Source organism: Nestor notabilis, unplaced genomic scaffold (assembly GCF_000696875.1).
Source record: "Nestor notabilis isolate BGI_N333 unplaced genomic scaffold, ASM69687v1 scaffold17837, whole genome shotgun sequence".
NCBI lineage: Eukaryota > Metazoa > Chordata > Aves > Psittaciformes > Psittacidae > Nestor > Nestor notabilis.
This window is the reverse complement of record NW_009935424.1, coordinates 93,013-118,268: the sequence shown is the minus strand read 5'-3', so window position 1 is coordinate 118,268 and position 25,256 is coordinate 93,013. Positions and strand designations below refer to the sequence as shown.

The following is a 25,256-nucleotide window of genomic DNA, read 5'->3' as shown; positions in this document are numbered from 1 at the left end:
CCGCAGGATCCACAGCTCCACAGCGGTTTCTGCATCCGATGGGAAGCGTCCACCAGTGAGCACACAGCACCTTGGAGCTGAAAAGGTCAGGCAGGACAGGGCCAGGGATAGCCCCAGAGTGAGTGTCAGCCAGCCTAATTTTGTGTGTCAACCCTGAAAATTAGATAAACAATGACAAACCAGGCTTTTTAAATGAACTTGTCTCATCTCGTTCTCTTGATAAAGGGTACATTTCTCATGCTGCAGTGTCCCACCAGACAGGTTAACTCTTTCAGAGGGGAGCACCTCACAGAGGGTGATGTAAATCATTTAAATATCTGACATGAAATTAAAAGGGCAGTGCCCCCCTGAACACACAGCCCTGGTAATTCAAACTCATTGCTCACAAGCCATCAATCACTTAGCCCAGTCAATTAAATTGCCATTATTCAAGGGTAAAAGTTCCGTAATTTTACCTACCCTTAAAATTTAGCAATTTGCTTTCATGGCTTTCTCCAACTGGCCTCAGATATCTTCATTTCTTATAATAACCCACCCAGAGCTTATTGCAACAGATTTTACATCGCATCCTCAGCAGGACACAGACCCACGGGCCTTTTCCAGCACCGAGCTCCCACATGCAGCTGTGCTCCAGATCTGCTCACAGCCACTGCTGGTAGGAGCATGGCTGAACTGTCCAGGGGAGACTGAAGTCCCCCTGGGACACAGCACTATAACACAGTGAGAGTGAGTCCATCAAACTTGCCCTTGGCTTTCTTACAGTTGAACCACAGGACGGTTCCCTGGGCACCCTGTGCCAGCGCCTCAGCACCCTCACGGGGAAGAACTTCTGCCTAAGAGCTCATCTCAGTCTCCCCTCTGACTACACGACACCCAAACGTAACCACAACACCCAGCAAATTAGAAATGACAATAAAAGGCCTCATGCTTACACAAGGTAAGTTAGGAAACAAGCAGCACTGCGGTTGGTTGCAAGTGCCATGCTTTTAATGTTCCCTTTTACAGGAATCCTCCCAGACTGTGCAGTTAAAGGCCTGTGCTCCATTTATTACAAAGAGGCACAGACAAACTGTGTATTTCATTTAAAAATTTGAATTCAGCATAACAAAAACCATAATAAAAAGATCCCAACTGTTGCAGCCACAGACTATGAAGACAATGGCAGTGCCCTTAGACAGCATTTCAAATACAGTTTATTAGCGTGTGATACGAAAAGGGTGTTTTTATTGCATGATATAATGCAATGGGACCTTGGGCGTTCTGCAGAAGGACCTTGCACTCAGAAGTGTAATGAACCCATAGTCCAAAAAACATTATACTGTACATTAACCTATCATTAATGGCACATTAGGGCTAGGGGCATTGCACGCTTGCTGGTCAGGGCTCCATCAGGACAGTATGGAGGAAACCACAGTCTTCACAGGCTTAAAACAAATACAGAAAATAAATATTACTGATAGCTACAGGCTGCTTTAAGGGGAGCTCACTCTCTGCTTTACATGTGATTTTGATGGTATTTTTTGAAGGGGAGAAGGAAAAGCCAATGCAGCGGTTTATTAGGTAGTATAGAAATGGCACGTCACTGTGTTGCAGCACTGAATGTCACGATGGTGCATCAGATGCATCTACACAGTTTTTCCTGCACAAAACATGGCACCTCTGAGCACTGGGGCACCTTTCAAGAATAGAATGATTCTGGAAAGACAGAACTTGGCTGTAAAATGGTGCACCACAGTTATCCCAACTAGTTCTCCCATTGCTACTTATGTGTCTATGCTATTTACAGCTCTTGTAATTAACTGAGGGCACATACTCGAGGGGAAATTCTTGCCCATTCACATGTTTAATGGGAACAGAAGTTGAAGCTCCAAAAGGACAAATACACATCTCGGCTCTGGAGCTGTGCTAATTTCCTGGGATGCCTGGAAACACAAAGTGCTGACTAACCCAAACTACCCTAGACTGACCCCATGTCCCCCTCCACTGACCTCAGCATGTGCAAGATTTCATCACTCTACGACTGCCTCCGGTAGTGGAGGATTTTACATCTAGAGCTCCTGCCTCCAAGGACAAGCCAAACTAAATGCTGTTCTAATTATCTGTGCTAGCTATCCACAAGGCCGATTTCTGCTCCCACAGCCAGGAATAGCAGCGAGGAATCCTCAGGCCAATACTCCATTGCAGACTCCCAAAACATTGTTAATTCACAGGCACAGAAGGTGTCAGAGTCCTCCTCAGGGGCTGCTCCATGCAGCAGGCTTCCCTCCATCACTTGCTTCTAAGGCTTCAGTGGGGTGAAAAATCTGAAGGCTTCAAATGCTCACATCAATCCATGGAGATGTGGAATATACACAGAGGTGAAAAGATCCTGCAAGATGCTATTTAACTGTGACCTGGCTGTTGTATCTCTTGGTTTCCTTTTGCAATCTTAGGATGTGTTTTGACCATGGGAGGCAATCCTTTAAAGGAAAGGGTGAGCTCCTGAAGTCTTTTGGAACAGTACTGACTGGGAAAACATGTAGCCAGTTCCTAAGCTACAGCAAGGTCAATCCTTACTTTGAGAGACACTCTCCTCCAGAAATGAAGCCTCCTTCTCTCCTCCACCTGCAGCAATGTCCCCAAATAAGTCAAATCACAGTAAGTTTAACCATAAAGTACCAGCTTTTCCTACATACTTGTATGGCTGTGTTTGATCTGGGACCAAGTGTTACTGGCCCAGTTCTCTCTCCCAGTTCCTATCCCCAGAACAGCGACTATTCAGGGCAAGGACTGCCTCTCGCTGTGCTTGGTCTCAGCATCCCTGAGAGCCTGTTCTCAGCTGGCTGCTGGAGTGAAATCGCCCATAGCAGGGGCCAAAGACACTTTAATAGGTCTTCGGTGCTTCACGAAGTCTTCAGGAGCCTGCAAAGCTGCTGTCACAAGGACCCCCAGGGTCAGAAGACAAAAGCACTCAGAAAATAGTATTTTCATAGCATTTCCCATCTCCAGGAGGACATAACCTGTAGCTTCTGCCAGCTTGGGCACCACTAAGAGAAAGGTGAGGGCAGCAAAGAGGGCAAAGCCACATCGATCAGTGGCGTCTTCTGGGTGGAGATGAAGGAGGGACAAGAACACATCCATAAGCAAAAATCAAGTAGCTTTAGTCCCCTTGAAGTTTCTGCTCTGTTTCCTCATTCCTTACGCTGTGCAGATAATGGCACAGCCCCAGCCTGCTAAACAGTTCCACGCAGAGTGGCGGGAAGTGGTGAGTTTTGTTTGTTGCACGGCCTCCCTAACATACACTGTAATTAAAATGCTGATTACTAAACAGTTTAAATATATGACAGACAATGCAGTTAAAGCCTACAGTTAGGTCAATATGTGATTTAGATTTGCCATTTAAAAACTCACATTTAAATTTTGCATACATTAATCACTACCATACTTCAATGTTCTGATATCCACCTGACTACACTATTAAAATAAAACTTGCTGCCCCAGGGAAATCCTACTTATTCTTAATTGTTTCGAGGCTTTGATGGGCTTTTAATCTAAGATTAATTTATGCAATTTTAAATAACTCTTCTTATGATTAATAAGCTTGAAAATTAAAAGGAGTCTAAAGCAATTATAATGAGCATTTGGTCATAACCTCATTAGGAGAAGGAGTGAAGGATACAGCTCTTGAATTCTTACAAGACTACAATTTAAGGTTACTTTCAGAGGAGTCAAACATAGTTCTTGAAATTGCAAAGGCAGATTAGCCTAGGTCAGTGTTAGAACTATGGCTATCCAGATTAGCACGCTAATGATTTTATCCCTCTGATGATATTTAAGACAGTGAAAAGATGATACAAAATGTATTAAGCAAAGATAAATGGATAACACGACCGAGTGGCGAAGTCTTGGAGCTGTAGTTCTTGTTTACCTTTTTTTTTTTTTTTTGGAGAAGGATTCCTTTTATGTGGTTGTTTATTATTATCATCTATTTGTAGATTAACTTCTACCAATGCACTTTTACTACTTATATGACAAAGTTGATTTTAAGTGATTTTTGGCTGGTTTAGTAATTTTGTTGAGGTGTCAAAATTCTGCTGCAATGTACAGAATTTGTCTTTAAATGATGGCAGTGCACAAGCATATGGATGGACCAAGAGGAAGAGCTTAACTTAAACCTGAAAACCTGAAGATGAACCGTCCACACATTCCTCAATTCCCATTTCTAAACAGCAATACAGATCTGGGCATTGGCTGCAGCCAAACGATGTGCCGGTGGCCCTAAAAACAGTTTCAGAAATCCCTTGTGCACTTGACTGATGTGTCCAGGCTGGCAGCTCATCACAAGACTCAGGGTCAAGAGGGATTCTTTTTCCAGGTCAGATCATGAGGAATCAGTGCAGCTCCACTCTGTAGAATGGACCTGCCTTCAAACAACTCAGTCCCCTCTTACCGCAGGCTGTGCCTGGGTGCATACATGGATGTGTCTGATTTTTCCTGTTCTCTTTCTGTGGCCTAGAGTAGTCTCAAATTTACTACACAGTTTTGGTTTTGGCTGTGGCACAGAGGAGTCTATTTGCCCATCTGCAGATCATTCTTTCCACAGCAGTTTTGCTTTTGATATTTGCTGTTAAACTGATAGCTGTCCTTGGCATGGCTCTTGGTGCTTAGCTGACAAAATGAGCTAACTCCCAGCAAAGGTATTCTTTTCGTGATGACTCTTAAAAAAAACTAAGGCAACCAAAATATAATTGGAGTTTGCTTTTGCAAGTGCTGCTGAGGTTAAGAAGAGCTGTAGAAGAGGAATAGAGAGAGTGGCCCAAGGCTGAGAGGAGTATGTCAATATTTGCAAGCTGTTGACAACAGAAGCAGATCCGCCGCGTGAAATGGTTGGTGCAACGTTTCAGGGATGGAAGAGGTTTTACTTTTGACCAGCTCTGGTCTGGACTGCAGACACAGCACCCATTAGTAGCTGGAGCTCATTAGGTGTGTGCCTAGAGCACACTTCCTAGTTTGGTTTAATTTGAAATCGATTCATGAGCTTTAAGACCTGTCTGTGATGAGAATGAAAAAGTGGTACCTTTGAAAGAGCAGGAGATTCACACCAAAAGGCAACCTGACCTGAAAGCTAATGTTAATGGAGATGCACCTGCAGAAACATATTCAACTCATTCCTCATGGAAGCACAGGACTGGTCTCATTGACACCAAACAGAGCTAAGTCAGACATTAAAAGCTGATACAGTATTTCCTTCAAATAGGGACAACAGGTTCCCCTGGACTAGGGAAGAAGGGTGGAGAAAACAGTTGTTTTTTCCAAGGTTTGAGAAACTGGTTTCTACTGACAAGGAAGAAGAAAAACATCACTAAGCTGAAGTAAACTGAAACAATCTCCTAAATGTTTTTCACCCAAACCTTGGAGCAGAAAATGCTGTGTGCATACGCATGTGTGCTCACACACCACAAATAACAATTAACAAAACTAAAAAACCTGGAAAGTGATCTGGTTGGAAGCAAAAAGGGAGAATGAAACAGCCTGCACTTCGCTAGCATTTAATGATGAAGTTCCTGCAAATGAGCAAGTTGGTTTTAAAAGTGCTCCCTACAATCACATTGCAAGACATGCCTAAACACCGACTGCATCTAGTGCAAAATAATACCCCCATGTTTGCCAGGATTAGTGAAAAGACCAAATAGAGCAAGTGCTAATGATCAAATATGAACACACTGTCAAATCAATCCCATTTCAGGAGCAGAAAAAGCACAGGTATGAAACGACACCTGAATAAACACACGGAGCCCTGCTGAAAACACAGAGAAGGCAGCAAAATACATCACCTCTAGTTGGCTTGGAAAAAAACCCATAAAAAATCCCTCTGAATCTCTCACAAGGTCACTGAACAAACGACCGAGGCCACGAAAACCATTTCCATTCTCAGACTTGTATTTTAATGCCACCGTTCCCTACCGGGAGCCTTTCCTGTGTGGAAACCCTGTCTCCCTCCAGCCGTGCAGGCAGACCCCAGTGTAACCATCCTGATTTACACCAGCTAAGCATTTACCCCAGCGTCTCCCATTAAACCCAAACAGGCAGATGCACATTTATGGGACAATGAACTTTTCCACGGCTGCGACTCGTCGTGCTTTGCTGTTACAGCCTTAATAACCGTGCACATTCCCGTGCCGCGGGATGGGAGTGTGAGCAGCCGGCTCCGGAGGACAGGCCACAGCTTAAAGAAGAGAGAAAGAGAAAAAAACCCATCATGTTTAATTTAAAAATTAGAAACTGGAGCAGACTGTGAGCACAGAGGTTGATTGAAACAAAATTTAAATTCCTGTCAAGCCCATTTAAACACAGGGGCCCTTCATAGACAATTAGCTGCTCCCTGTGAATGCTGAATAAAGTCGGGCCTGGTCACTGTTAGAAGAGAGCAAACCTACTGTGAGGAGCTGGAAAAAAATTAACTAAAATCAGGCTGTATGAAATATTCAGCCTCCCCAGTTTATTACAGGGGTTTGGGAAGTGTAAACAAGACAAAAATCGATTCCTCGGTGCCCTCCAATCAATCCCCCAAAATGGTTAGGGCATCTGTTTCTGCTAAATTTTGTTTACTCTGGCAGATTTGCCTTAATTGCAGTTGTTTATCTCCCATTGTCCCCGGGGCCCTAATCTCCCGATTACTAATACTTAACACTCATTTCACATCTAAAGCTACTTCTAATCCTCAACAGGTTTCTGGGGCTCTTAAAATTATTGAAACAAGGGAGAAGGGAGATGCAACCTCTTTGTGAAAGGCACATTTTCTGATCTGCTACCAGCTGGGCCCAATCATCACCAGGGATGGCTGCAACAAAGGTGCTAAAAGGCTCTTTCACAGGCACTGCTGCTCCACCGGGAATTCTGCGGATAAAGAAGAGCTTTGATGGGGGGGAAAAAACCCACCCTGAACAAGAGGGCTATAACAGTCCAGCCAAATAAAGTTACTGTCATAATCAACTGCTGTCAATCACAATGAAAATCCAATTAAAAATCTTTCAGTGTGGCCCTTCTTAAGTAGAAAAATGTCCCCTATTTATATGCGGGCTTTTTTTTTGTCAACCACACAAATTAGAAAGTGGTATTAATTGATTTTTTACTACTTTAGGCCCTGATCCTCCAGCTGAATTTCTGCGGATGCAAGAATCAACCGGCACAAATCTGATTAAGGGATTTGAGGCATAAAGCACGCAGGTCACTAAGAAGCCATATCTCTATCTCCTGCTTTATACTCCGCTTATTCATAGGCAATTATTACTCTTGTTTAATACTGCAGGAGCTAATCGGGATACAGACCCACAAGTAGCTGGTACTACACAAATGCCAGCAGTTTTAATCTATGCAGCGTGTTTGAATGAATTTTCAATTCCAGTTTCATGCTACAAATAAACACCGCACACAGATTTCAACAGTTGCCTCTCAGAGCAAATTCCTTGATGAATCAGGAATGAACAGGAAGGACAGAATTCTGGGAATTAAAGACACAGTACTAATTTTGGAACTTCTTACAGATTAAAAAAATACACACAGAGGGAAGACAGCCAACATAAAAATACAAAGGCAAATGCACAACTTCTCAATGTATCATAATGGAAAGATTTGCAATTCTGCTACCAAAATGAGTGAGATGTAAATATTTGCCTCTCTGCCTGGAGAACTACAGAACAACCAGAAGCGCCAAGTGAAACATTTGCTCAAATTAAACTGCAAAGCCCAGGAGACCCAAATAACCAAAAATATTAACTGTATCACCCTAAACTGTTGCCAATTTGTTTTTGCCCAATTTCCTTAGATTTTCTACACTTTTTTGAGCCAACTCAAGCTCGCTCTTTCTTCATTTCACTGGGAAGCGCTAGTATATTGTGCAGCTTTAGGGCATGTTAGAAAGTCAGATGTTCACATTTGTGGTAAGCAGTCAGTGGTTGTATGAGCAAGGGACTGCAGAAGGCAGTGGATGAGCGTAACACCTTCAAACTCTTCACACGCTCAAGTTAACCTTGTCACAGTCTTAGTCTTCTGTAATTGCTGGATTTAGTGACACTGATAGAATGTATTTCTCCATCTCTAGAGCTGATTTCTCAAGTGATGAAGAACAAATCATACCCCTAAGGACAGAGCCAGCTTCTTTTTTTTTTTGGAAGACAGAGGGAAAGATCCATAACCCACCTTTCCCCATTCCCACTGAGTGGGGAATAGGTTGAGCAATGCAGCCACTTGAAAGAATACATGTTTTTTTCTCCAATTCTTAAGCTACCCTGAGCTAGGAAGATAAAGAACACACACTAGCAAACACATCCTGAGCCCTGGTGTGAAATCCTAACATCAGTGTAGTCAATATAAATATTGTCATTGTCTCCAATGTATCCAGGATTTGATCCGGAACTCCTTGTCTGCTGTATGTCTCAATTGATAGACTGAAGATACAGTATAATATTTATCAGATATTTAATGGTTGGATTTTATGATCTTAAAGGTCTTTTCCTTCAGCCTAAACAATTCTACGACTCTATATTTACAACAGCTAAAATACTTGGCTCCGTACATTTTTTCCTTGGGAAATCAGAAGCCCTTTCCTTCACATCTGGCATGTGTTTTTTGGTGTCTGTCAGAATTTCTCCTTGTCATGGGGTGAATAACTAGGATCATTGTGACAGAGGAGTCTAAATGTTTGCAAGCAGATCTATCCATCATGGGTCCAAGCACGGATGATTTTATGCTGGACAAATCATCGCTGATAGGAGATCCTGCAACAGTAGAGATAAAAACAGCCCTAATGATTGTAGGCAGAGAGGTAAAATTCTTAGCTCACTGTAATCCAGCAATGATGCATCAAAATCTAGACAGGTGCAGACAGAAAACATTGATCTGTAAAGCTGTCTTCACAAGATTTACGGGATGTGATTGTGAAAAGCAGACTGCAGATGACTCTCTGGTCTTGCCCAAAAGTTAACACCAACAAAAACCCCAACCTGTACAGTCATCTCAGCTACTCAGTGATGCCACTGCTATAATGCAAAAACCAAATTACCTGCTGGGGGAAATCCCATATTGACAAACCTAAGTGGAGGTATTTTATTGGCTTTATTCTGAGGGTTTATATGAAAACCCAGGCAGGATTATGCTGATCCTCCACTTGTTTGTTTAAACCATAGAAGTATTTCCTAAGAGCTACAAACAATGGTTTAACACAGCGAGCTGCAAACAAGTTTAGATCTACCCAGTAAGAAGTGCTATTGCCTAGACTCTATAGAATACAACTATTTAACATATAGCTACTTAAGAGCTTTGCATTTTTGATTTCTATTTTTGAGAATCTATAATATCTTGACACATATCTTAATATATTTAAACACAGAAATAAATGATCTATCTGGAAAAAAAAAAAGCCCACTGTAGCTAATAAAGGAGACATTGAAATAAAAACCCCAAAGAACAATATCATGTTTTCCAGCAGGTCACACAGATTACGAACAATTTATCATTCAATCTTCTAAACTAATGAAACACCAACATAAAAAACATCAGTAATTTAAATTTTAGAAAGAGAAAGGTAGTAGTTGTGTTTGAAATCTGGAGACTTGAACAAAAATTATTAGATCTGTGCAAAAGCAATCAAGTGCAGAAGGTGACGGGATTCTTGGCCAAAAACATTGCCTCTCCCTGCCCAATATTCTCCTTGAGAAAACCAACCAGCATCCTAAAGATTGGACTTTTATGTATCCACGGAAAAGCATAACAGAGTGACTGCTACATGCCTGACGTTTGGTATTTCAAATACCATTTATTTAAGTAAATTGCTTTCATTTAAACTGCCATGTGTAGCATGGTAGAGTTCAATGCTGTACTACCAAAAAAACTCAACAAGAGACTTCAACAATTCTGCTGGCTTTCTGAAAAGCTCCTGCAATCTGCAAAATAAAAGGCCAAGCTTGCAGCTAAAGAAGAGATTTTAAACAATTACCAAAGCAGGATAGTGATATCATAAAGGCAATTTCTGCGCTAGCTTGTTTTCTGAAACTCTCTTTGCCTCTGAACAGCTAGAACAGATAATAACTATTAGTAAATCAAACTCCTGCAATATCCAGCTGTGTCTCACACATTTACATACAGATAGAATGGGTATATGTTTTTAATATGTATGCGATACGTACTTTTACCACAGCTGAAGTGCATGCTACAAAGGAGGAGGAGAATGGGAATGGAATCAGCATGAAATAATAAAGTGGCCTAGATAAAGTATTAGCCAGCGATTGATCTCAAACAGGGGATGTTGCTTCTCTCTGACCTGATTACTTACTATGCATAGATTCCATTAAATAGAGCTTAGAATGGAAAGCTGCTGAAAAATACCGTAAATACAGTCAGATCCACAGCTTCATGAGCCAAACCAGCCCGCAGATGCCTACCCGTACACTCTGCACGAGCAGGAGTTTAAACCTCACCTCTACATCCCAATTGCTAAATATACACGTATGTCTGCATTTCCCTGGGAGCCAGGCTTGTGATACCAGGAAACACTGTGGTTTAGATGAAAACTGGAAGTTCAAGGGGGGAAAAAATAAAATATACAGAAGAATTGTTGAGATTTTCTTTGTTGGAAGAAGAGAGAAGAGAGATAGAGGAATGTGCTAAGATGTTGTGCAGTCTTCCCTGGTGCTGAAACAGGCGTATGTCCAATTTAATTGACTGTATGCCTTCCTTTTCTTAAGAGGGAACAAACTGGAGACAAAAGAGCAGACACTGTAAGCACAAGGGTCAGAATAACCACTGGTGAATTATAAAGATCGTTCCTTTCCCTGGATGGACAATTTTCCCCATTGCTTGTTGAAATTATTTTGGTTTTGCTCCTGTGGAACCAGTCTATTCATCAGAAATACTTGAAAACAATTAAATAATTGATTATTACTAATTAATAACTGATGTTCTATCTTGTTTTGTGGATGGGTATATGGAAGAAAGGGCATAGTGACCGACTGAATACAGGAACCTGATTTATGCCAGCTATTAAGGGAATTTGGTGTTCACTCGCACAGGAGTATCTATGGTAATAGAAACCTGACTTTATGCAGGAATTTCATACAGCCTTGGCTTTAGCCCTATTTTCTGACAAAATGTGCTGCAACTTCCATAAAGAAAAAAAGGGCTTCCTAACATGATAGGGTAAATCCATCCCTGCTGTAACCCCACGACTTCACTGGAGTTGCCAATCTGGCACTCCAGGTATTGTGAGTCGGCTCTTAAAATGCATTTAACAGTTCACAGAGTATCAGGAGAGTAGAAAAAGATTGATGTTCTGTTCCCTTCATTTTGCTTTCAGTCTTTAATTATACTAAATTGGTTACAAAATAGTTACTTCCAGGATGGGTAATGTCCACAGGGGGGAAAGCCTGTGCTCCACTGTTTTGTCAGAAGCTAACAATGATTATGGGTTACACCTTTCACCCTTGCTAGTACATTTCTTCTACATAAAAAAATTCCCTAAAACCCAATGAACAAGGTGAAATCCTGCTCTCGTTTAAATCAAGAGTAAACTGACCTTGATGAGGATTTCACTGACGGTACCTGCATCACTCTATCCACTCCTATAGTTAGAAGAGAGATGCTATGAATGACACCAGAGGTTTCAGAAACGGATGACATGGAATTAAAAGGATTCTAATTGTGGTGAGCAATTCTACATTTCAGAGGGTATTTAGTAGCTTTTGTTCTGGCCCTGTTTTCCAATAAAGTACGGTAAATTATATATATATATATATATGTACAGATATGCTGTCTGTATATAGACATATGCTAATTTATAAAACTCATATGCATATATACATGAAGTGCTCCTTGACAAGAGTGGGTAAGTGTAAGAAGGCAAAGGGCTTGACTGGAGAGCAACTGCTTGAGCTAACAGCGAGTGTAACAGCAAAGCACAGGGTGCTCTGAGCCCATCAGGAGGGAATTTAGGGCAGCGTATGAGGGCCAGCCACATTCCAGGCAAGGACTGGGTCACTTCTTCATTTCAGCAGTGCTCTATCTCATGCTTTAATACTTGTAGTTGCAAGTTCATTTATAATTGAATAGAAAGTAGCACGAGGGGGAAAATGCATTAAACAAAAGATTTTGTTTAAAAAGTAGGAAGGGATTTTTTGCCCTCCCCCCCAAGCTGCTACAAATTCAAAATTATTTTACAAAATACCTCCTTTAAAGGGGACTAGCACACTCCAGGGCATGTAGTTGTAAAGATAAATCTGTGCACTTCCCTGGTACTGCAGGCACTCACCCTTTGGCCTCATGTTTATGACTCTACACCCTGGAGTGGTGTTATTGCTTACAAACATACATATATACTTATGGGGGTATGTGCGATCTGCAGATGTTTTATTTATAAGTGGCAGGCCTCTTGCATCACTGAAACAGGCATTTACAAACAGATATAGGTTTTATGAAACCCTATTCCGTTGTTTTAATAGCTAAGCTATCCAGCCATAGCATAATAGTGCACAAGGTAAATGTGTCTACATCTCTAGAACCTGTTCCAAGTTTTCTCAGATGTGACTAACTGCAAGAATTTCCCAACCATCAAAAGTTAATAAAAAAGACAAAATAAGGCAGTGGGAGCCTTTCGTATGACACACACACCATCACCAAGTGGAGGGGCTCTGATAAACTTTAAGGCCTCATTTTACTGAGGTATTTAAGTGGTGCCTAACTTCAAATGTAGATCTACTGAAGTTAATATCCTTAAAATGAGATTCACAGTTAAATACTTTACTAACCAGGATCTAAATTGAGACTAGTCTGGGTTGTGAGATACCTGCTCCAGGGCATCTTCAGAGATTAGCCTTTAACTAGAGAATAGCTGCAATAGAAACACTTGTTTACTCTATATGCAGTTTGCAGCATGTAAACAGGAAATGAGATGATGCCAACGTGTCCTTCTCTTGTTAAAACCTGTTAAATTATTCCTAGATATTTAACGCACAGAAATTCTGATGATTTTACATAAGCCTCCAAGTTGCAGGAAAGGCAGAGTATAAGGAAAAGTAACTAAATATTTAAAATCAAAGATATTTGATGGGAGTCAGAGGGGCCCACAACTCGTACCTGCAATATAAGTTACTGTAAATATTTTGTTTGATATAGTATTTTTGTAGCTGCTTAAAACCAATCAAAACAGCACTCTGCACTAAATGCGCAGCCACAAGGGACCAGCCGGAGAGCGTGTGCCCTATTATTGCTTTACTGAAAGAAAAAAAGACAATGGCAAGCCAAAGAAGTGGTCTCTGAGCTCAGATTCCACCACCGAGAGCCCTTCTACCAACAGACCAAAGCTACTTATTAACCCAATCTTCTGCAGCCGATCTGATTTCATTTTACATGAATGTAAGTGAAAACAGTGGCTCCTGCATTTCATTAGAAAAAGAAAGACTACTTTGACCATATCCTCTGTTTTCAATCTTCTGATTTTGAAAGGTTAAGACTGGCAAATGATGACAAAGACTGACCTACATTAAGCTGTAGTCCCTGGACATACAAACTGAAAAAACCTGGTGTATTAAGCATCAAAATGGTTTTGACTGAACCTTGACACTGGCTGTGAAAGTTCTCTATTAACTCCCCACATCACAAGTGAAGCTTTGGCCACAACAAAGATAACAGCAAGATACTCATCAATGGAATCATCATCATTTCACCTCTGGTTTGTGTGTTCCCTGTAAGTATGTAATTACTGCACAAGCCAAGAAGAGTTTCGATCTAAATTTGTAAATGAAGAAAAATGCAGAGAAGAACAGACACACTTCTCTATACATGAATAAAGAGTATTCACAGACAAACACATATTGAGGGGCTCTGAAGTTTCACTTACCATTAAATCTTCAGGTGCTGGCCTTTCCTTTGGTTGCTTTTTCATGCTGTGTGTATAAAACAAAATGTTTATATATAAACCACCACTCATTTATTCTACTTGCTTAAATATTGAAGATCTCCTCTTTTAACACAGAGTGAAGAATTTCCATGTATTTCTTAACCTCATCACGTGCCAACAGAACACAGGGGTCCTAACAGTGGCCAAAATGTTAATGGATTTGTTCATTCCCTTCCATCCCTCCCTTAAGGGATGTAGTGATCTACACTGTTTGTGACCATGAAAGTGTGTAAATATAGAGATCATTGAAAAGCAGTCAGCTTAGAAGGCACAGTAAACTGATTCTCATTTTGCCAGGGATTATTACATAGCTCAATGCCAAGTATTACACAAACAGGTGGGAAATTTAACTCTTAACACTAAACAGCTTCAGGAGCATGCACAATACCCTGGGGTTTCTACCTTAATTTTTTCACATTTATTTCCATTACACTGCAGGGTGATAGTTCATTACACAGCATTAACCTGTTTATAAGATCATGTTTCTCATCCAAATAGTCCTAGTTTTCTGTGCAACAGGTGCAATTAGCTATTGAAGGCTGTGCTTAGCTGCATGAAGGAACACAATAACGTGGCACAGAGGTGACCATCAGGAGCTGCCTACTGACTAATTGGATTACATCCAAACAGCCAGTCTTTATGGCATAACCAGCATAAAGTCTGATACACCGTTCACTTGACATCTCTAATACGTATCCAGAATTGATTGCTTAAATATAGTTTCCTCTTATTCACTTTATTTTTAAACAGTAATGCCTCCCATTAAAAAATACAGCCAATATAACAGTGCATCTAAAATCTGTACTGTACATTGGAGGATTAACAGCACAATTTACCTCCCCTTCAAACAACTAGAAGCCCCTCAAATAATGCAGCATTAGCAAATAACACGAGCTGTCTGACGAGTAGGTTGGGAGCAGTTCTAATCTGACAGTCCAAAGTAGCTGCGTCCCCAGGGAAAACAAGGCTATTAGCCACCATCAGTTATGCTTCAGTTTGACATCTGTGGAAATTTTAACATAGGTTATCCCTCCCTCTGCCTCACTGAGAATGGGGTTGGGGTTTTTTTGAGAACAGTCTGTCATCAATTTGTTTTGCAAGGATAAAAAGCACAGACCTCCACATCGCACACACCAGTTAGCTGTGCTGCAGAACCCTGCAAATCGTGTTGCTCTTTGTAAACTGAAACTATTGAAAACGGAGGCCTATGTTACATGAAGTTTAATTATTTAGTTGCTTTAATTAACCGATCATCAGACTGCTTTTTGTGCCTGTATTGTTACCCACTACATCAGTCCTGAGAGGTACTTTCTATGTTATATATTCAAAATTCAATGTTATTAGGCGACTTTTGCCACCGTGGCTCTGGCACAGAGAACCTAGAAGTGCCTCAAAGCCTGACCTATAGTTCTACACAGGGCCGAGGGCTATGAGGACACATCCCTGCAGCAGGATTCCCTCTCATCCACAGGGCTGCAGCTCCCAGCGTGACACACTGAGATGGCTCCATCTGATTTAGCGCAGCTGAGCATCCAGCCCTGGAAGCTCGTGTTTGCAGAAGGGATGCTTCTCCATCTAACACGTCGTATTTTTGAAGAATTCAAGCTTGTTTTTTCTGCCACACACAAATGTCTGCTCCCCTCTCACTCCCCCTTTTTTGAGGGGTTTTGGGGTAGCGGGGGGATGCAATAGTTAAGAAAGGATTTTCCCTTCACTTTGTTTCTTTAGCATAGCTCACCCTCAAAATTTATATTCTTTGGTCACTCAACAACCGTATTTGTTATTCCACAAATTCCTCCTCTCCCCAGTCCTCCTTTAATTCAAAAGGTTTTCAATGAACTCTTCAGTTTTAAGCAAAGAAAATATACCCAGTGGTGTGTTTTAAAATACAACTCTCTGTAAGAATTACTTACTGGAAAGCTAACGCGTTCTTGGAGGCTGCTCATCTTTCTAAATATGGAGGCAATTTTATATTTTTAAAAGCCCTGAATAATGATATTATAGACGTGAGTCTTTGTGGCTTTCTTACCCCCGGATGAATCCTTCCGAGTCTCGGCGCACAAGACTGCACCCACATTGAGGGCGGGTTTATTAAAACAGGAAAAAACCCCTTGTAAGTACTTTTACGACCCTTTGTGTAAATAACGTTTACATAATTTAAACAGTTTGCTTAGCTTTGCTGCCCCATCTGCCCAAGGCCCCCAAGTCCCTCTCCTCTCAGAAAGGATGCAAGGAAAGCCATAAGGTCTCGCAGAGCTGCGGAGTTAATGGCATGTATCATTTACATTGAGGGCATGGCATGTTTGCAAACTGAGCTTACCATTGAGTGATGAAGTGTACAAATGGCTCAGAGAACTCCCCGGCTGGAAGGACGGGTGATTCCTGCGATTGGATTGAAACAAGAAGCAGAGTCAGAAGGAGAGAAGATAATTTTTTTAGGAGAGTAATATAACGGTGACAACAAAACCAAAAAAGAAAGGGAAAATAAACCCCCCAAGGAAGCGACGAAGCCCCCTTTTCACACAGAGAATATGAGGCAGAAAGGTACAAATTCTTCTGAGAATGTGTTATAAAACACTGAATTTCAACTAATGAGTATTACACAATGGGTAAAAACATGTGGAAAGACACTGAGGGGAGGTGAAAAAAGGACAATGATAGCCACAGGGTAAAAAGGAAGGGAGGGAAAGTGTAAATGAGAAATTAATGATTATTTAAGTAACACACAAATGGTCTTGTAATTAACAAAGAGCTGTGAAATTATTCTTGTGTTGACCTTTGTTTCTTTCACTGCATTCGCTATTTATTTACACTCATGTTTATTTACACTTATTCATTTTAGAGGCTGTCCTCATATGCTGTCTGGGCTAGATTTAAAAGGTGACAGAATTTTTAAGAAGGGGAAAATCCCCAAAAGCAGGACTTGCCAGCGTAGGGGCAGAAAATAACTCCCTGGTATTTATAAAAGAACAACAGAAAAATAGATTAAGAGCACAAGAAAAAACAAAATTACAAACAGGGAACAAACAACATCACCATTTGCAAAGAAGGGCTTTACGAATTTAGGAGTTTTTCCAAGAATGACAGAGAGCTCCACTGTGTTTATAGTGTAACAGCTCAGGATGTAATGAAATTACACTGCAGAGTACTTTAACAGTGTCATCTCATTAGACCTACAGTTGGAACAAGAGAGCCACATAAAACAGGCAGCTGCAAATGACTCCATTCTCATCTATTCTCATTTGCTATTAAAAATACCTTTCGGCGTCTTTTTTCCTCTCTGACATCCCTACACAAAGTACCCTGCAAAGTATGATACATGCACCTATTTAAATTAACAAAGGAATGACTTATTTTAATCTCACTGTGCTTTGGAGTGCTTTGGCCATTTGGATGAGCAATATATCATTACATACAACCTTCCAGCGCTGCAGGCAAGAAACTCAGAGCGTGCAGCATTTGGTGGGAGCCAAACAATTTCTCTAGCACACAACTGTGTCAAATGCATGCATGTATTCATTATTGAGAATGCGAGGAAATAGCTTTGATGTAGTGGAAAAAAGAAGATGATAAAAGCACCTCTGCAATGTGTGTGCCATTATCAATGGTGGCAGATAGACACAACTGCAGAGCCTCCTATGTGATTAGTAAATATACATATAATTGCTGTGGCCAATTATCAGAAAAATGAGATCGGTAATTACAAGACAGAAAATTAACTAGAACTCTTATTAAGGCTTTGTTTCCAATTCAAACAATGGGAAACTGCTGGAAAATACAATTAAATCAAAAATAACTGAAGAGTAAAAGGAGAAGCCAAAATTGCTTTACAATTTTCAAAGACTTCTATTAAATACAAGGAGTGTTTGATAGAACATGCCCAAATCCTCTTTGAACTTCAGACCTGGTGAGAGAGAGGTTATTGTTTCTCAACTTATAAATGACATCAATATAGGAAGGTTTCCACTGGAGAGTGGAAGGAACACAAGGAAATAAGCACTGCAATTAAACTTTCTCCACTTCAAAGAACTGTGTATGGAAATTATTCACGTTAATGCAGTAAATGCAGAGCAAAATGTCAGGCTTGCTTTTACGGTGTGGAGCCATGCAGGTTTCACCTCTCCGCATCGTTCTCCCTTGTCCAGCAGAGCTGGGTTTGCACCTGAAGTGACAAAAGCCGCTTCTCCAGGTGGGATGGACTCCAAGAGAGCAGGTAGGAAATACTCTGGGCATAGATTACACATCATGTTGTGCAGCCAACAGAGCTCATTCCCCGGGGAACCGGCTCTGCCCAGCAACCCACCCCCACTGTTTATTTTAAGTAAAATGCAAGTGAGGAGCTCATCAGAGGCGTCCTGTGACGGGGCTGCCAGCTCGGCTCAGTCCATGCTGGGGAGCAGGACAGGCAGCCGGCGCTTCACACTCATTTGGGAGGTGATAATTTCTGCAATCACAAAGAGATGAGGAACCCATAATAGAGTGAAACTTCATTATGAGTGGAGAGGAGAAGCTGATGAACTGCTCTAAAGCCACCAGCTTGGCTCTCCCAGGCTAAGCTGGCATCAGGGTATGTGCAGCCAAGGGAAGAACTTGCTCCAGCGTCAGGATTAATGCCGTGACCACACAGCTCCCGTACTGCAGCACAGCCAGGAGATGATGTGCTCCTCCATAAGCACGCAAGAAAAAAATCACCTGGATGAAAGTAAATGTTAAATATTATATAATTTGCTTGGGAGGCCCACATTTTTCTGTACAATGCAGGTATGTCAACCCCATCCAGGCCTACTCTCTTCTGCTGTAGACCTGTGAGTCATGGCCATGCCCTGGCTGGTTTGCTCTCAGGAGCTCCAGAAGGGATTGTGTCTGAGTGGAGATGAACACAAACTGGATCTCAGTATGAAAACTATATGCTTTTATACAGTCTCCCAAGGATTTTAGACTGGGCGCTCACAAACTCATTGGCTATTTGCTTGAAAAATAGAAAGCCTTTGGGAGAGTGCATCCATCTCAAGGAATACTTGCTGGCAAGTGTTTTTGAGGGCAAAAAGATCAGGGGACATAAAAAACTTAAATCTCACTCCTGTAAATATGAGCCAGTTGTTACTTTAGAGCACATGTAAGATAGGGGAGAAGGAGGCAGGTTTGGGATTTAGCTGAACCAGAAAAGTACAGATCCTCAACTGCTTCCAGAGGTGAATACTGAAAAGCTGCATTTTACCTTAGTTGGAAAGACTAAACATCATTTGGTATTTGCCCAGGGAAACCAGTGATCAAAGTATTTCAATTTCTGATATTGTTCTATGCAAGATCATTTGAGTAGTAGAAAACTGAGAGTATTTTGTAGTTAAGAGCTATTTCTAACGAGAGAAAGTGCTGCTACTGCTACCTCTGTAATTTGAGCATCACAATGTTCTATCAGACATAAAGCCAAGATTTCCAAAACAACACTAAATAAATACACCCTACTTTGTACCCTTAAATTCCCTGGACTTCAGCTGGCACTCAAAGAGATGAAAATAGGAAGAAATAAAGCAAATATATGCATCTCTACCAAGCCTACACCACTTGTGTGATGCAATACACTCCCATTTGATGTAACTGTAGGGAACGGTCCAGCTGCACTCCAATGGCCTGCCTTATTTTACCCACCTGCACCATGAAATCACCCTATAGAGGCAAATAAAGAAGGAACCCAAGATTCTGAAGGAGTAAGGAACAGGTATACTCATTTTAAACCTGGGAAATGGTTCTTTCATTTTTGTTCAATGCCCTATCTTTTAACCAATATCATGAAGCCCTGTATACTGGGATGCTGCTAAAATGGCAGTAAAGACACAAATGGTTTTAAAGGTCAATGTACTGTTGGCCTCTTGCATCATCCCCAGCATACTCCCAAGACTAGCTATTTCTCTAAGCGTCCAAGCAATGTTTCCATCACTGGGATCTGCTGCAGGAGAAGACCAGAACAGGCTCTGATTTCTCAAAACCAGCTGAACTGTGCACACACGGTGAGAATGGGGAAGGGCAATAGGAAAAAAGTTTGAGTGATGCCTTTGCCTTGTGAATAATGAACAGTTCAAGAAGGTCAACCCATTACAACTGAAACCGTTTAATTATTAATTATGCACAATCTATGAGCAAAAGGACAAGTTCAGAATGTTTAATGTGTGGTAACTCCGACTGGACCCTCTCTTGGCATTTTGTTATTAGCACTTGTCAGCAAGGTGTTCAGGCATAAAGAAAAAAGCACAGCAGCAGAAAATCTGAGCTAGCAGGAGGAGGGAAGGCTTTAAACTTCAAACACTGCTCCTGATATTTAATTTATAGAGTGCCAAGGCTCTAGTTTAAACCTTATTGACTTCCATGGAGTTAGGGGAAGTCACATTATCTAAATGAAGACCTGAGAATGAGACTACTGAGGCAATCCCTCCAAAAGCCCTCTCTTTTGAAGGGGGTGATAACATTATTATCTGATTCTTCCTTTTTTTTCCTTCACAGATCTGAACAAAGGACGACTGAAGCATCTAATAGTGTGTCCAGAAGCCAACTAATCCTTTACAACCTATGCAATAAGAGCTTGAATTACAGGTCCGAGCATTCTCCTCACCTACTTCTCAACCCTGTTACTCAAAATGTCTCCCGATCTGTTTGCTCTCACTAGGAAGAGCCATAGCAGAGATACTACTGAAGCTCAGGAAATAAATAATGTCCAGCAAGTCCACAAATAAATATGGATAAGGGGCCTTTCCCCTCTTTTCTGTGCAGCTCTGAGGTTTACCTGGACAAATTCAAGAAGCAAATTCAACAAAATACAGCTCTGAACTGCTTTCTTTGGAAGCGTTCTTATGTCAATGAAATATGGGAGTAGTTCTTGACTGACAACGTACACCAAAAGCATCCCGCACTTGACATGCACCTTCAGAGGTCTTACCCCAACAGACAATTTCTTGAGCGTGAAATATTTTCTCGAAGCTACTTGAAGGCTGAGATTTATCACCACATCCTTTCTGAACAAAGGGAAAGCCACCATCTCCCTACAACAGGAAAATCAGCCAACACTGCTTTCTACCTAAAACCTTCAAGAAGGCAACAGCAAAGCCCCCAGCTATGTGTTAAAATCAAACCTGTGTTCGTCCTACAGAGGCTGGTATTCTCAGTAGATCCCACACTCGGTACAAATAGGTTTACACCCTCTCCTCATTTGCTGACTCCGTCTCTGTGAAGGGTTAAATTTTCCCATTCCCCACAGCTACTGCTATTTTGCAATACTTGCTCCTCAGTGAAACGCTTGTGCAGAAGGAAATGCCATGGTCCTATGGCTCTATGGCCACAAGAGGGAAGTTAGCAGAACCCAGCAACCAAACTTCAGTTCCTCTCTCCTCTGGGTTTCCCCAGCACACCCTGTCTTTGAAATTATCATCTCCTCTGGGCAGATACTCCTATTCTGCAACTTGGCCATTGATGCTGAAATGCCAGTATTTAATAAATAATGCGTGTGCTTTACAAAGCATTTCTGGCTTATCACTTCAGCCTAAAAAATCTCTAGGACTAAAGAGTTTTCATTATTCCAGCTCTTCTTTTACTAAAGCTTTCAAAGAACACACTTATTTTTATCCAGTAGCTGAATTTTACTTCGTGGCCAGATAGTAATTTTTTCTTTTCCCAGGCAAACTTAAGTTTTAGATGCACCAGAAATGCTGCCAGGTGCAATTACATGTAATAAATGCAGTTACTGAGCTGTTTCAATGAGACCAGCAAATTACAACACTGTACATGTTCAGATTTACTCCTCCAAGGACAACTTACTTTCACAGCATTCCTAAATAAAACAAAACAAACTAAATCCATTTCTAACTTTCTATCTACTTCAAAAGCCTTGCACAAACCTAATGCAGGTGATTTCTTACCAGTAACAAGTTTGCAGAAGATGGTGATGTCTGGAGGTGGCTCAGAGGCCCAGACTTGAAAGCATTTCTGGATTGTCCCTGTTACGCTCCCACCCCCCGCAGGAAGGTGAAAGATGATTACATCTCTGTGCCAGGTCACTTCTTGCTCTTTTCTTAGTAGCAGATGCCAAATGTGACAAATTATACGTGGGGGCATTTTGGTGTGAAGTTTTGTCTGCTGGGATTGGAGTGTCAGCAGTAAACTCATTTATTTCCAGATCTCTAGCTGGACGGGAACCAAGGTCGAAAGGCCAGTGTTTTATCCACCAAAACACTCAGCCTACCTTTAACACCTCAAATCATGTGAGAACCAGCTATTCTCTCAGCAGCACTACCTGCTCCCCAAGTTCTTGAAAACCTTTTATATGTGTAACCTACATCATACCAAACACACGCAGACATTCCTGGTTAGGTAAGTCTAAGTCAGTAGATACTTGGGGCTATTTGTTGTCCCTTCTGCAGTGCTTGCTACCGAGGGATGTTTTTCAGAGCCCAGAAGAAGGAAAGAAAGAAGCAGAAGAGTGTAATTAACATCAGGAATAATCTAGAGTGGATGACATGACATTTTCTCCCTCTCCCTAAGCTTTGCACTTGTTAGTGTGGCTCTCCAAAGGGCCCTCCATATAAGGGAACAGGTAACTGGAAAAAACAGGTTAATCCTTTAACCGTAACTGTAATTGCTTTTTCTCTAAAACAAACATAAGAATTTTTTCCTCTCGTTGCTGGTCTCTTGTCGATCATAAGGCAGCAGAGCACAGCAGTGTTTTGGGTAGATACACACACATTCGCACATTTCAGAGAGCTAAGGCACAGCAGCATGAAACGTAGCCTCTACCTGTTCACACCAAAGGGACTCAATTGAAAAACTAAAACCATTTGTTGTTCCCTTTTTTCTTCCTCTGTACACTCCCAATGCATTTTTACTGCTTTTTCATAAAACACTGCTGCAAATAATCAAGCATGACCATTGACATCCACAAGATTGAGTTTTAGGAACCATTAAATGAGCTTGCCCTCTTGGGAAGGTTCTTGCTCAGGTTGGTCTAAAGGTAATTATTCAGCAATTCCTACCTGTGGTTTTACCTTGTTCCTATATAAGTCTCTCAATCTCACACACTAGTAAGGTCACAGTTTCTGTCTCAATAAAAGTATACCCTAAAACAACTTAGCATGGGACAAATTATAGTGGGTTTGCATCCACATGTGCACACATGTGTGTATATCCTAACACGAGCTTTTCTTACATGGAAATCTGCAAAACTCTGGGAATTTTCAGGGTTAACTATAGCTGTTCATACATTTAAATTGATATCTGAGACTCTAAAGAGAAATTCCTCAAGAAAAAAAAATAGTCTTGCTTCATTCTGAGCCTTTGGAGTTTTCTACTTCATTTATAGAAATAGCAAAATGTGGCTTGTCCCTGATGGACAAGGTCAGGAAATTCAGCACTTGAGAGGCAACAATCTTCATCGTGTTATTTGATCAAGCTGAGCGTCCTGTGAATTTTTAAGGCTATGCCACAGCAATAAATACAGGGATACATTTAACCAGGTATAAAAAAAGAAGGGAATAAACCCAACTAATAGGATACATGTATTAAGTCCAAGTTATTTTTTCCATAAGCAAATGTGAAGATTGACACTGAAATGCCTCATAGCTCAACATTAACACTACACCAGCATTAACTGATGCTGCTAAATGTTTCTAGAGTACAAATTTAAAGAGAACAAAAAAAGAGGTCTTTGATTTGTGGAGTTTGTAAAGTCCTTGAGCTAGATTAAACTGCAGTCTTGTGAGACCGAGTATCTCTGTGGGGGCACTTAACAGAAATGCTCAAGAAACTCATGGAAAGCTTCTCACTACTTACTTAGGAAGCGATCAGAGAAAGGATGAGTACAACTAATTAATTTTTCTTTCACATTTCTGCCTGACTCATCAAAACAGGCACGGTTCCCAACGCTGCCTCCTATTTGTAAAAATAGGATTTGCTCTTGACCGTCCTCACTCCTCAAGCTTCCAATGTCATTGGAATAATACAATACTTTAACTAAAAGCGATGGACAAAAATAGAGTTCTTTTTCTCTCTAATTCAATACTGTTTAAAAACATAAAAGCCCAAAGCAACGCCACTATTACACTGAGACAAGCTATGGAAACTTTGAAAGCAAAATTCATTCATTTCAGATTCTGAAGAAGAAAGGATTAGAATCTAGAGCTGATGCTTAACTACAGCACTTTTAACCACAACTGCTCCAATATAGCAAAACTGGGTTTACAGCAACCACCCAAGGGGCTGGCAATAATTACTTTCCTGGAAGGGATATTCTAACTAAATAAAGGTCAAAGAAAATAGCCCTGAAAAGCTTAAGGAAGATTTAAAGGAGTTGCTCAAGTCAGGACTGCCTACTGGATGCATTACATGCTGCCAGTGCTGTCCATCCAATCTTCTCCGGATGCAGAGCAGACACTTCTAAGGCCAAAAATCATGGGATGGAAAGGATGGGATGCAGACATGCTGAAAACCACAGAGCTGCCAGGTTTGTTCTTTTGGGATCTTGTAAAATCATAAAATGGTTCCAGTTGGAAGGGACCTTCCTAATGGGGTTCATCTTGCACTGCTCAGTGCTTCCCATACAACGTATCGATGAGTCGGAGACAAACTAAGTTGAGTGTTAGAATATTAAATGACTCTCAGCTCCCAAATAACAGCAGACTGCCTTTATTGCCGGCTGTGATGCAGGATGAACTGCGCTAACAACTCGTATACCCTCATCTCTGGACTAGAAGCAGGAGTCTTATGGTGGGAGATGCTGCTACGATTAGGACCATTGCTTAAATGAGCGTGTCTTATTTGTAGCTGGATCAGGTTTCCTCATAAGTTACCACATGTTAAAAAATAAAGGTCCTGGCAAGCTTGTATCCTATTCACACATGCTCCTCGCTAATTCTGCCATCAAAAAATAATCCCAGAACCAATGCCATTAAAAGGCCTATAATATAGCAAAAAAAGGAGTCAGGCAGAGTTTACTGTGGTTTGAGAAGAACCATGCCTACGTTTTTGTCAGATCATCCTGCTTCTCAAATCACTTACTCATTCTGCAGAATTTCTGCAAGTAAATTTAAGTCCTAGAAAACGAACAAGCAGGCATTTTAAACTGCCAAAGTGACCTGCTACATCTCTCATACATCTATGACTTAGCTCCAAAAATCTCATCTCTGCAGAGTACCTAAAAACTCCCACGGGCAGATTTTATTCCACTGTACAGAGTTTGAGGAAACTAACACAGGTTAACACAGAAGCAACCTCTGAACTAGTTCAGTCATCAATAAATCCTATGAATTAATAATTATGAATGACCAGACTGTTAACTTTTGGATTCCTG

At 41.1% G+C, this 25,256-nt stretch overlaps 1 protein-coding gene across 1 annotated transcript in view; it reads right to left on the bottom strand.

Moving 5' to 3' along the window:
* The window catches only part of MAP2K5 (mitogen-activated protein kinase kinase 5), a 122,334-nt gene that overhangs the window by 4,072 nt on the left and 93,006 nt on the right, over positions 1-25,256 (bottom strand). Inside the window, exons 20-21 of the mRNA XM_010017853.1 lie at positions 16,248-16,309; positions 13,868-13,913 (exon numbers count right to left, since the gene is read on the bottom strand). Coding sequence (XP_010016155.1) covers positions 13,868-13,913; positions 16,248-16,309 — 108 coding nt within the window. The remainder of the gene's footprint in view (positions 1-13,867; positions 13,914-16,247; positions 16,310-25,256) is intronic.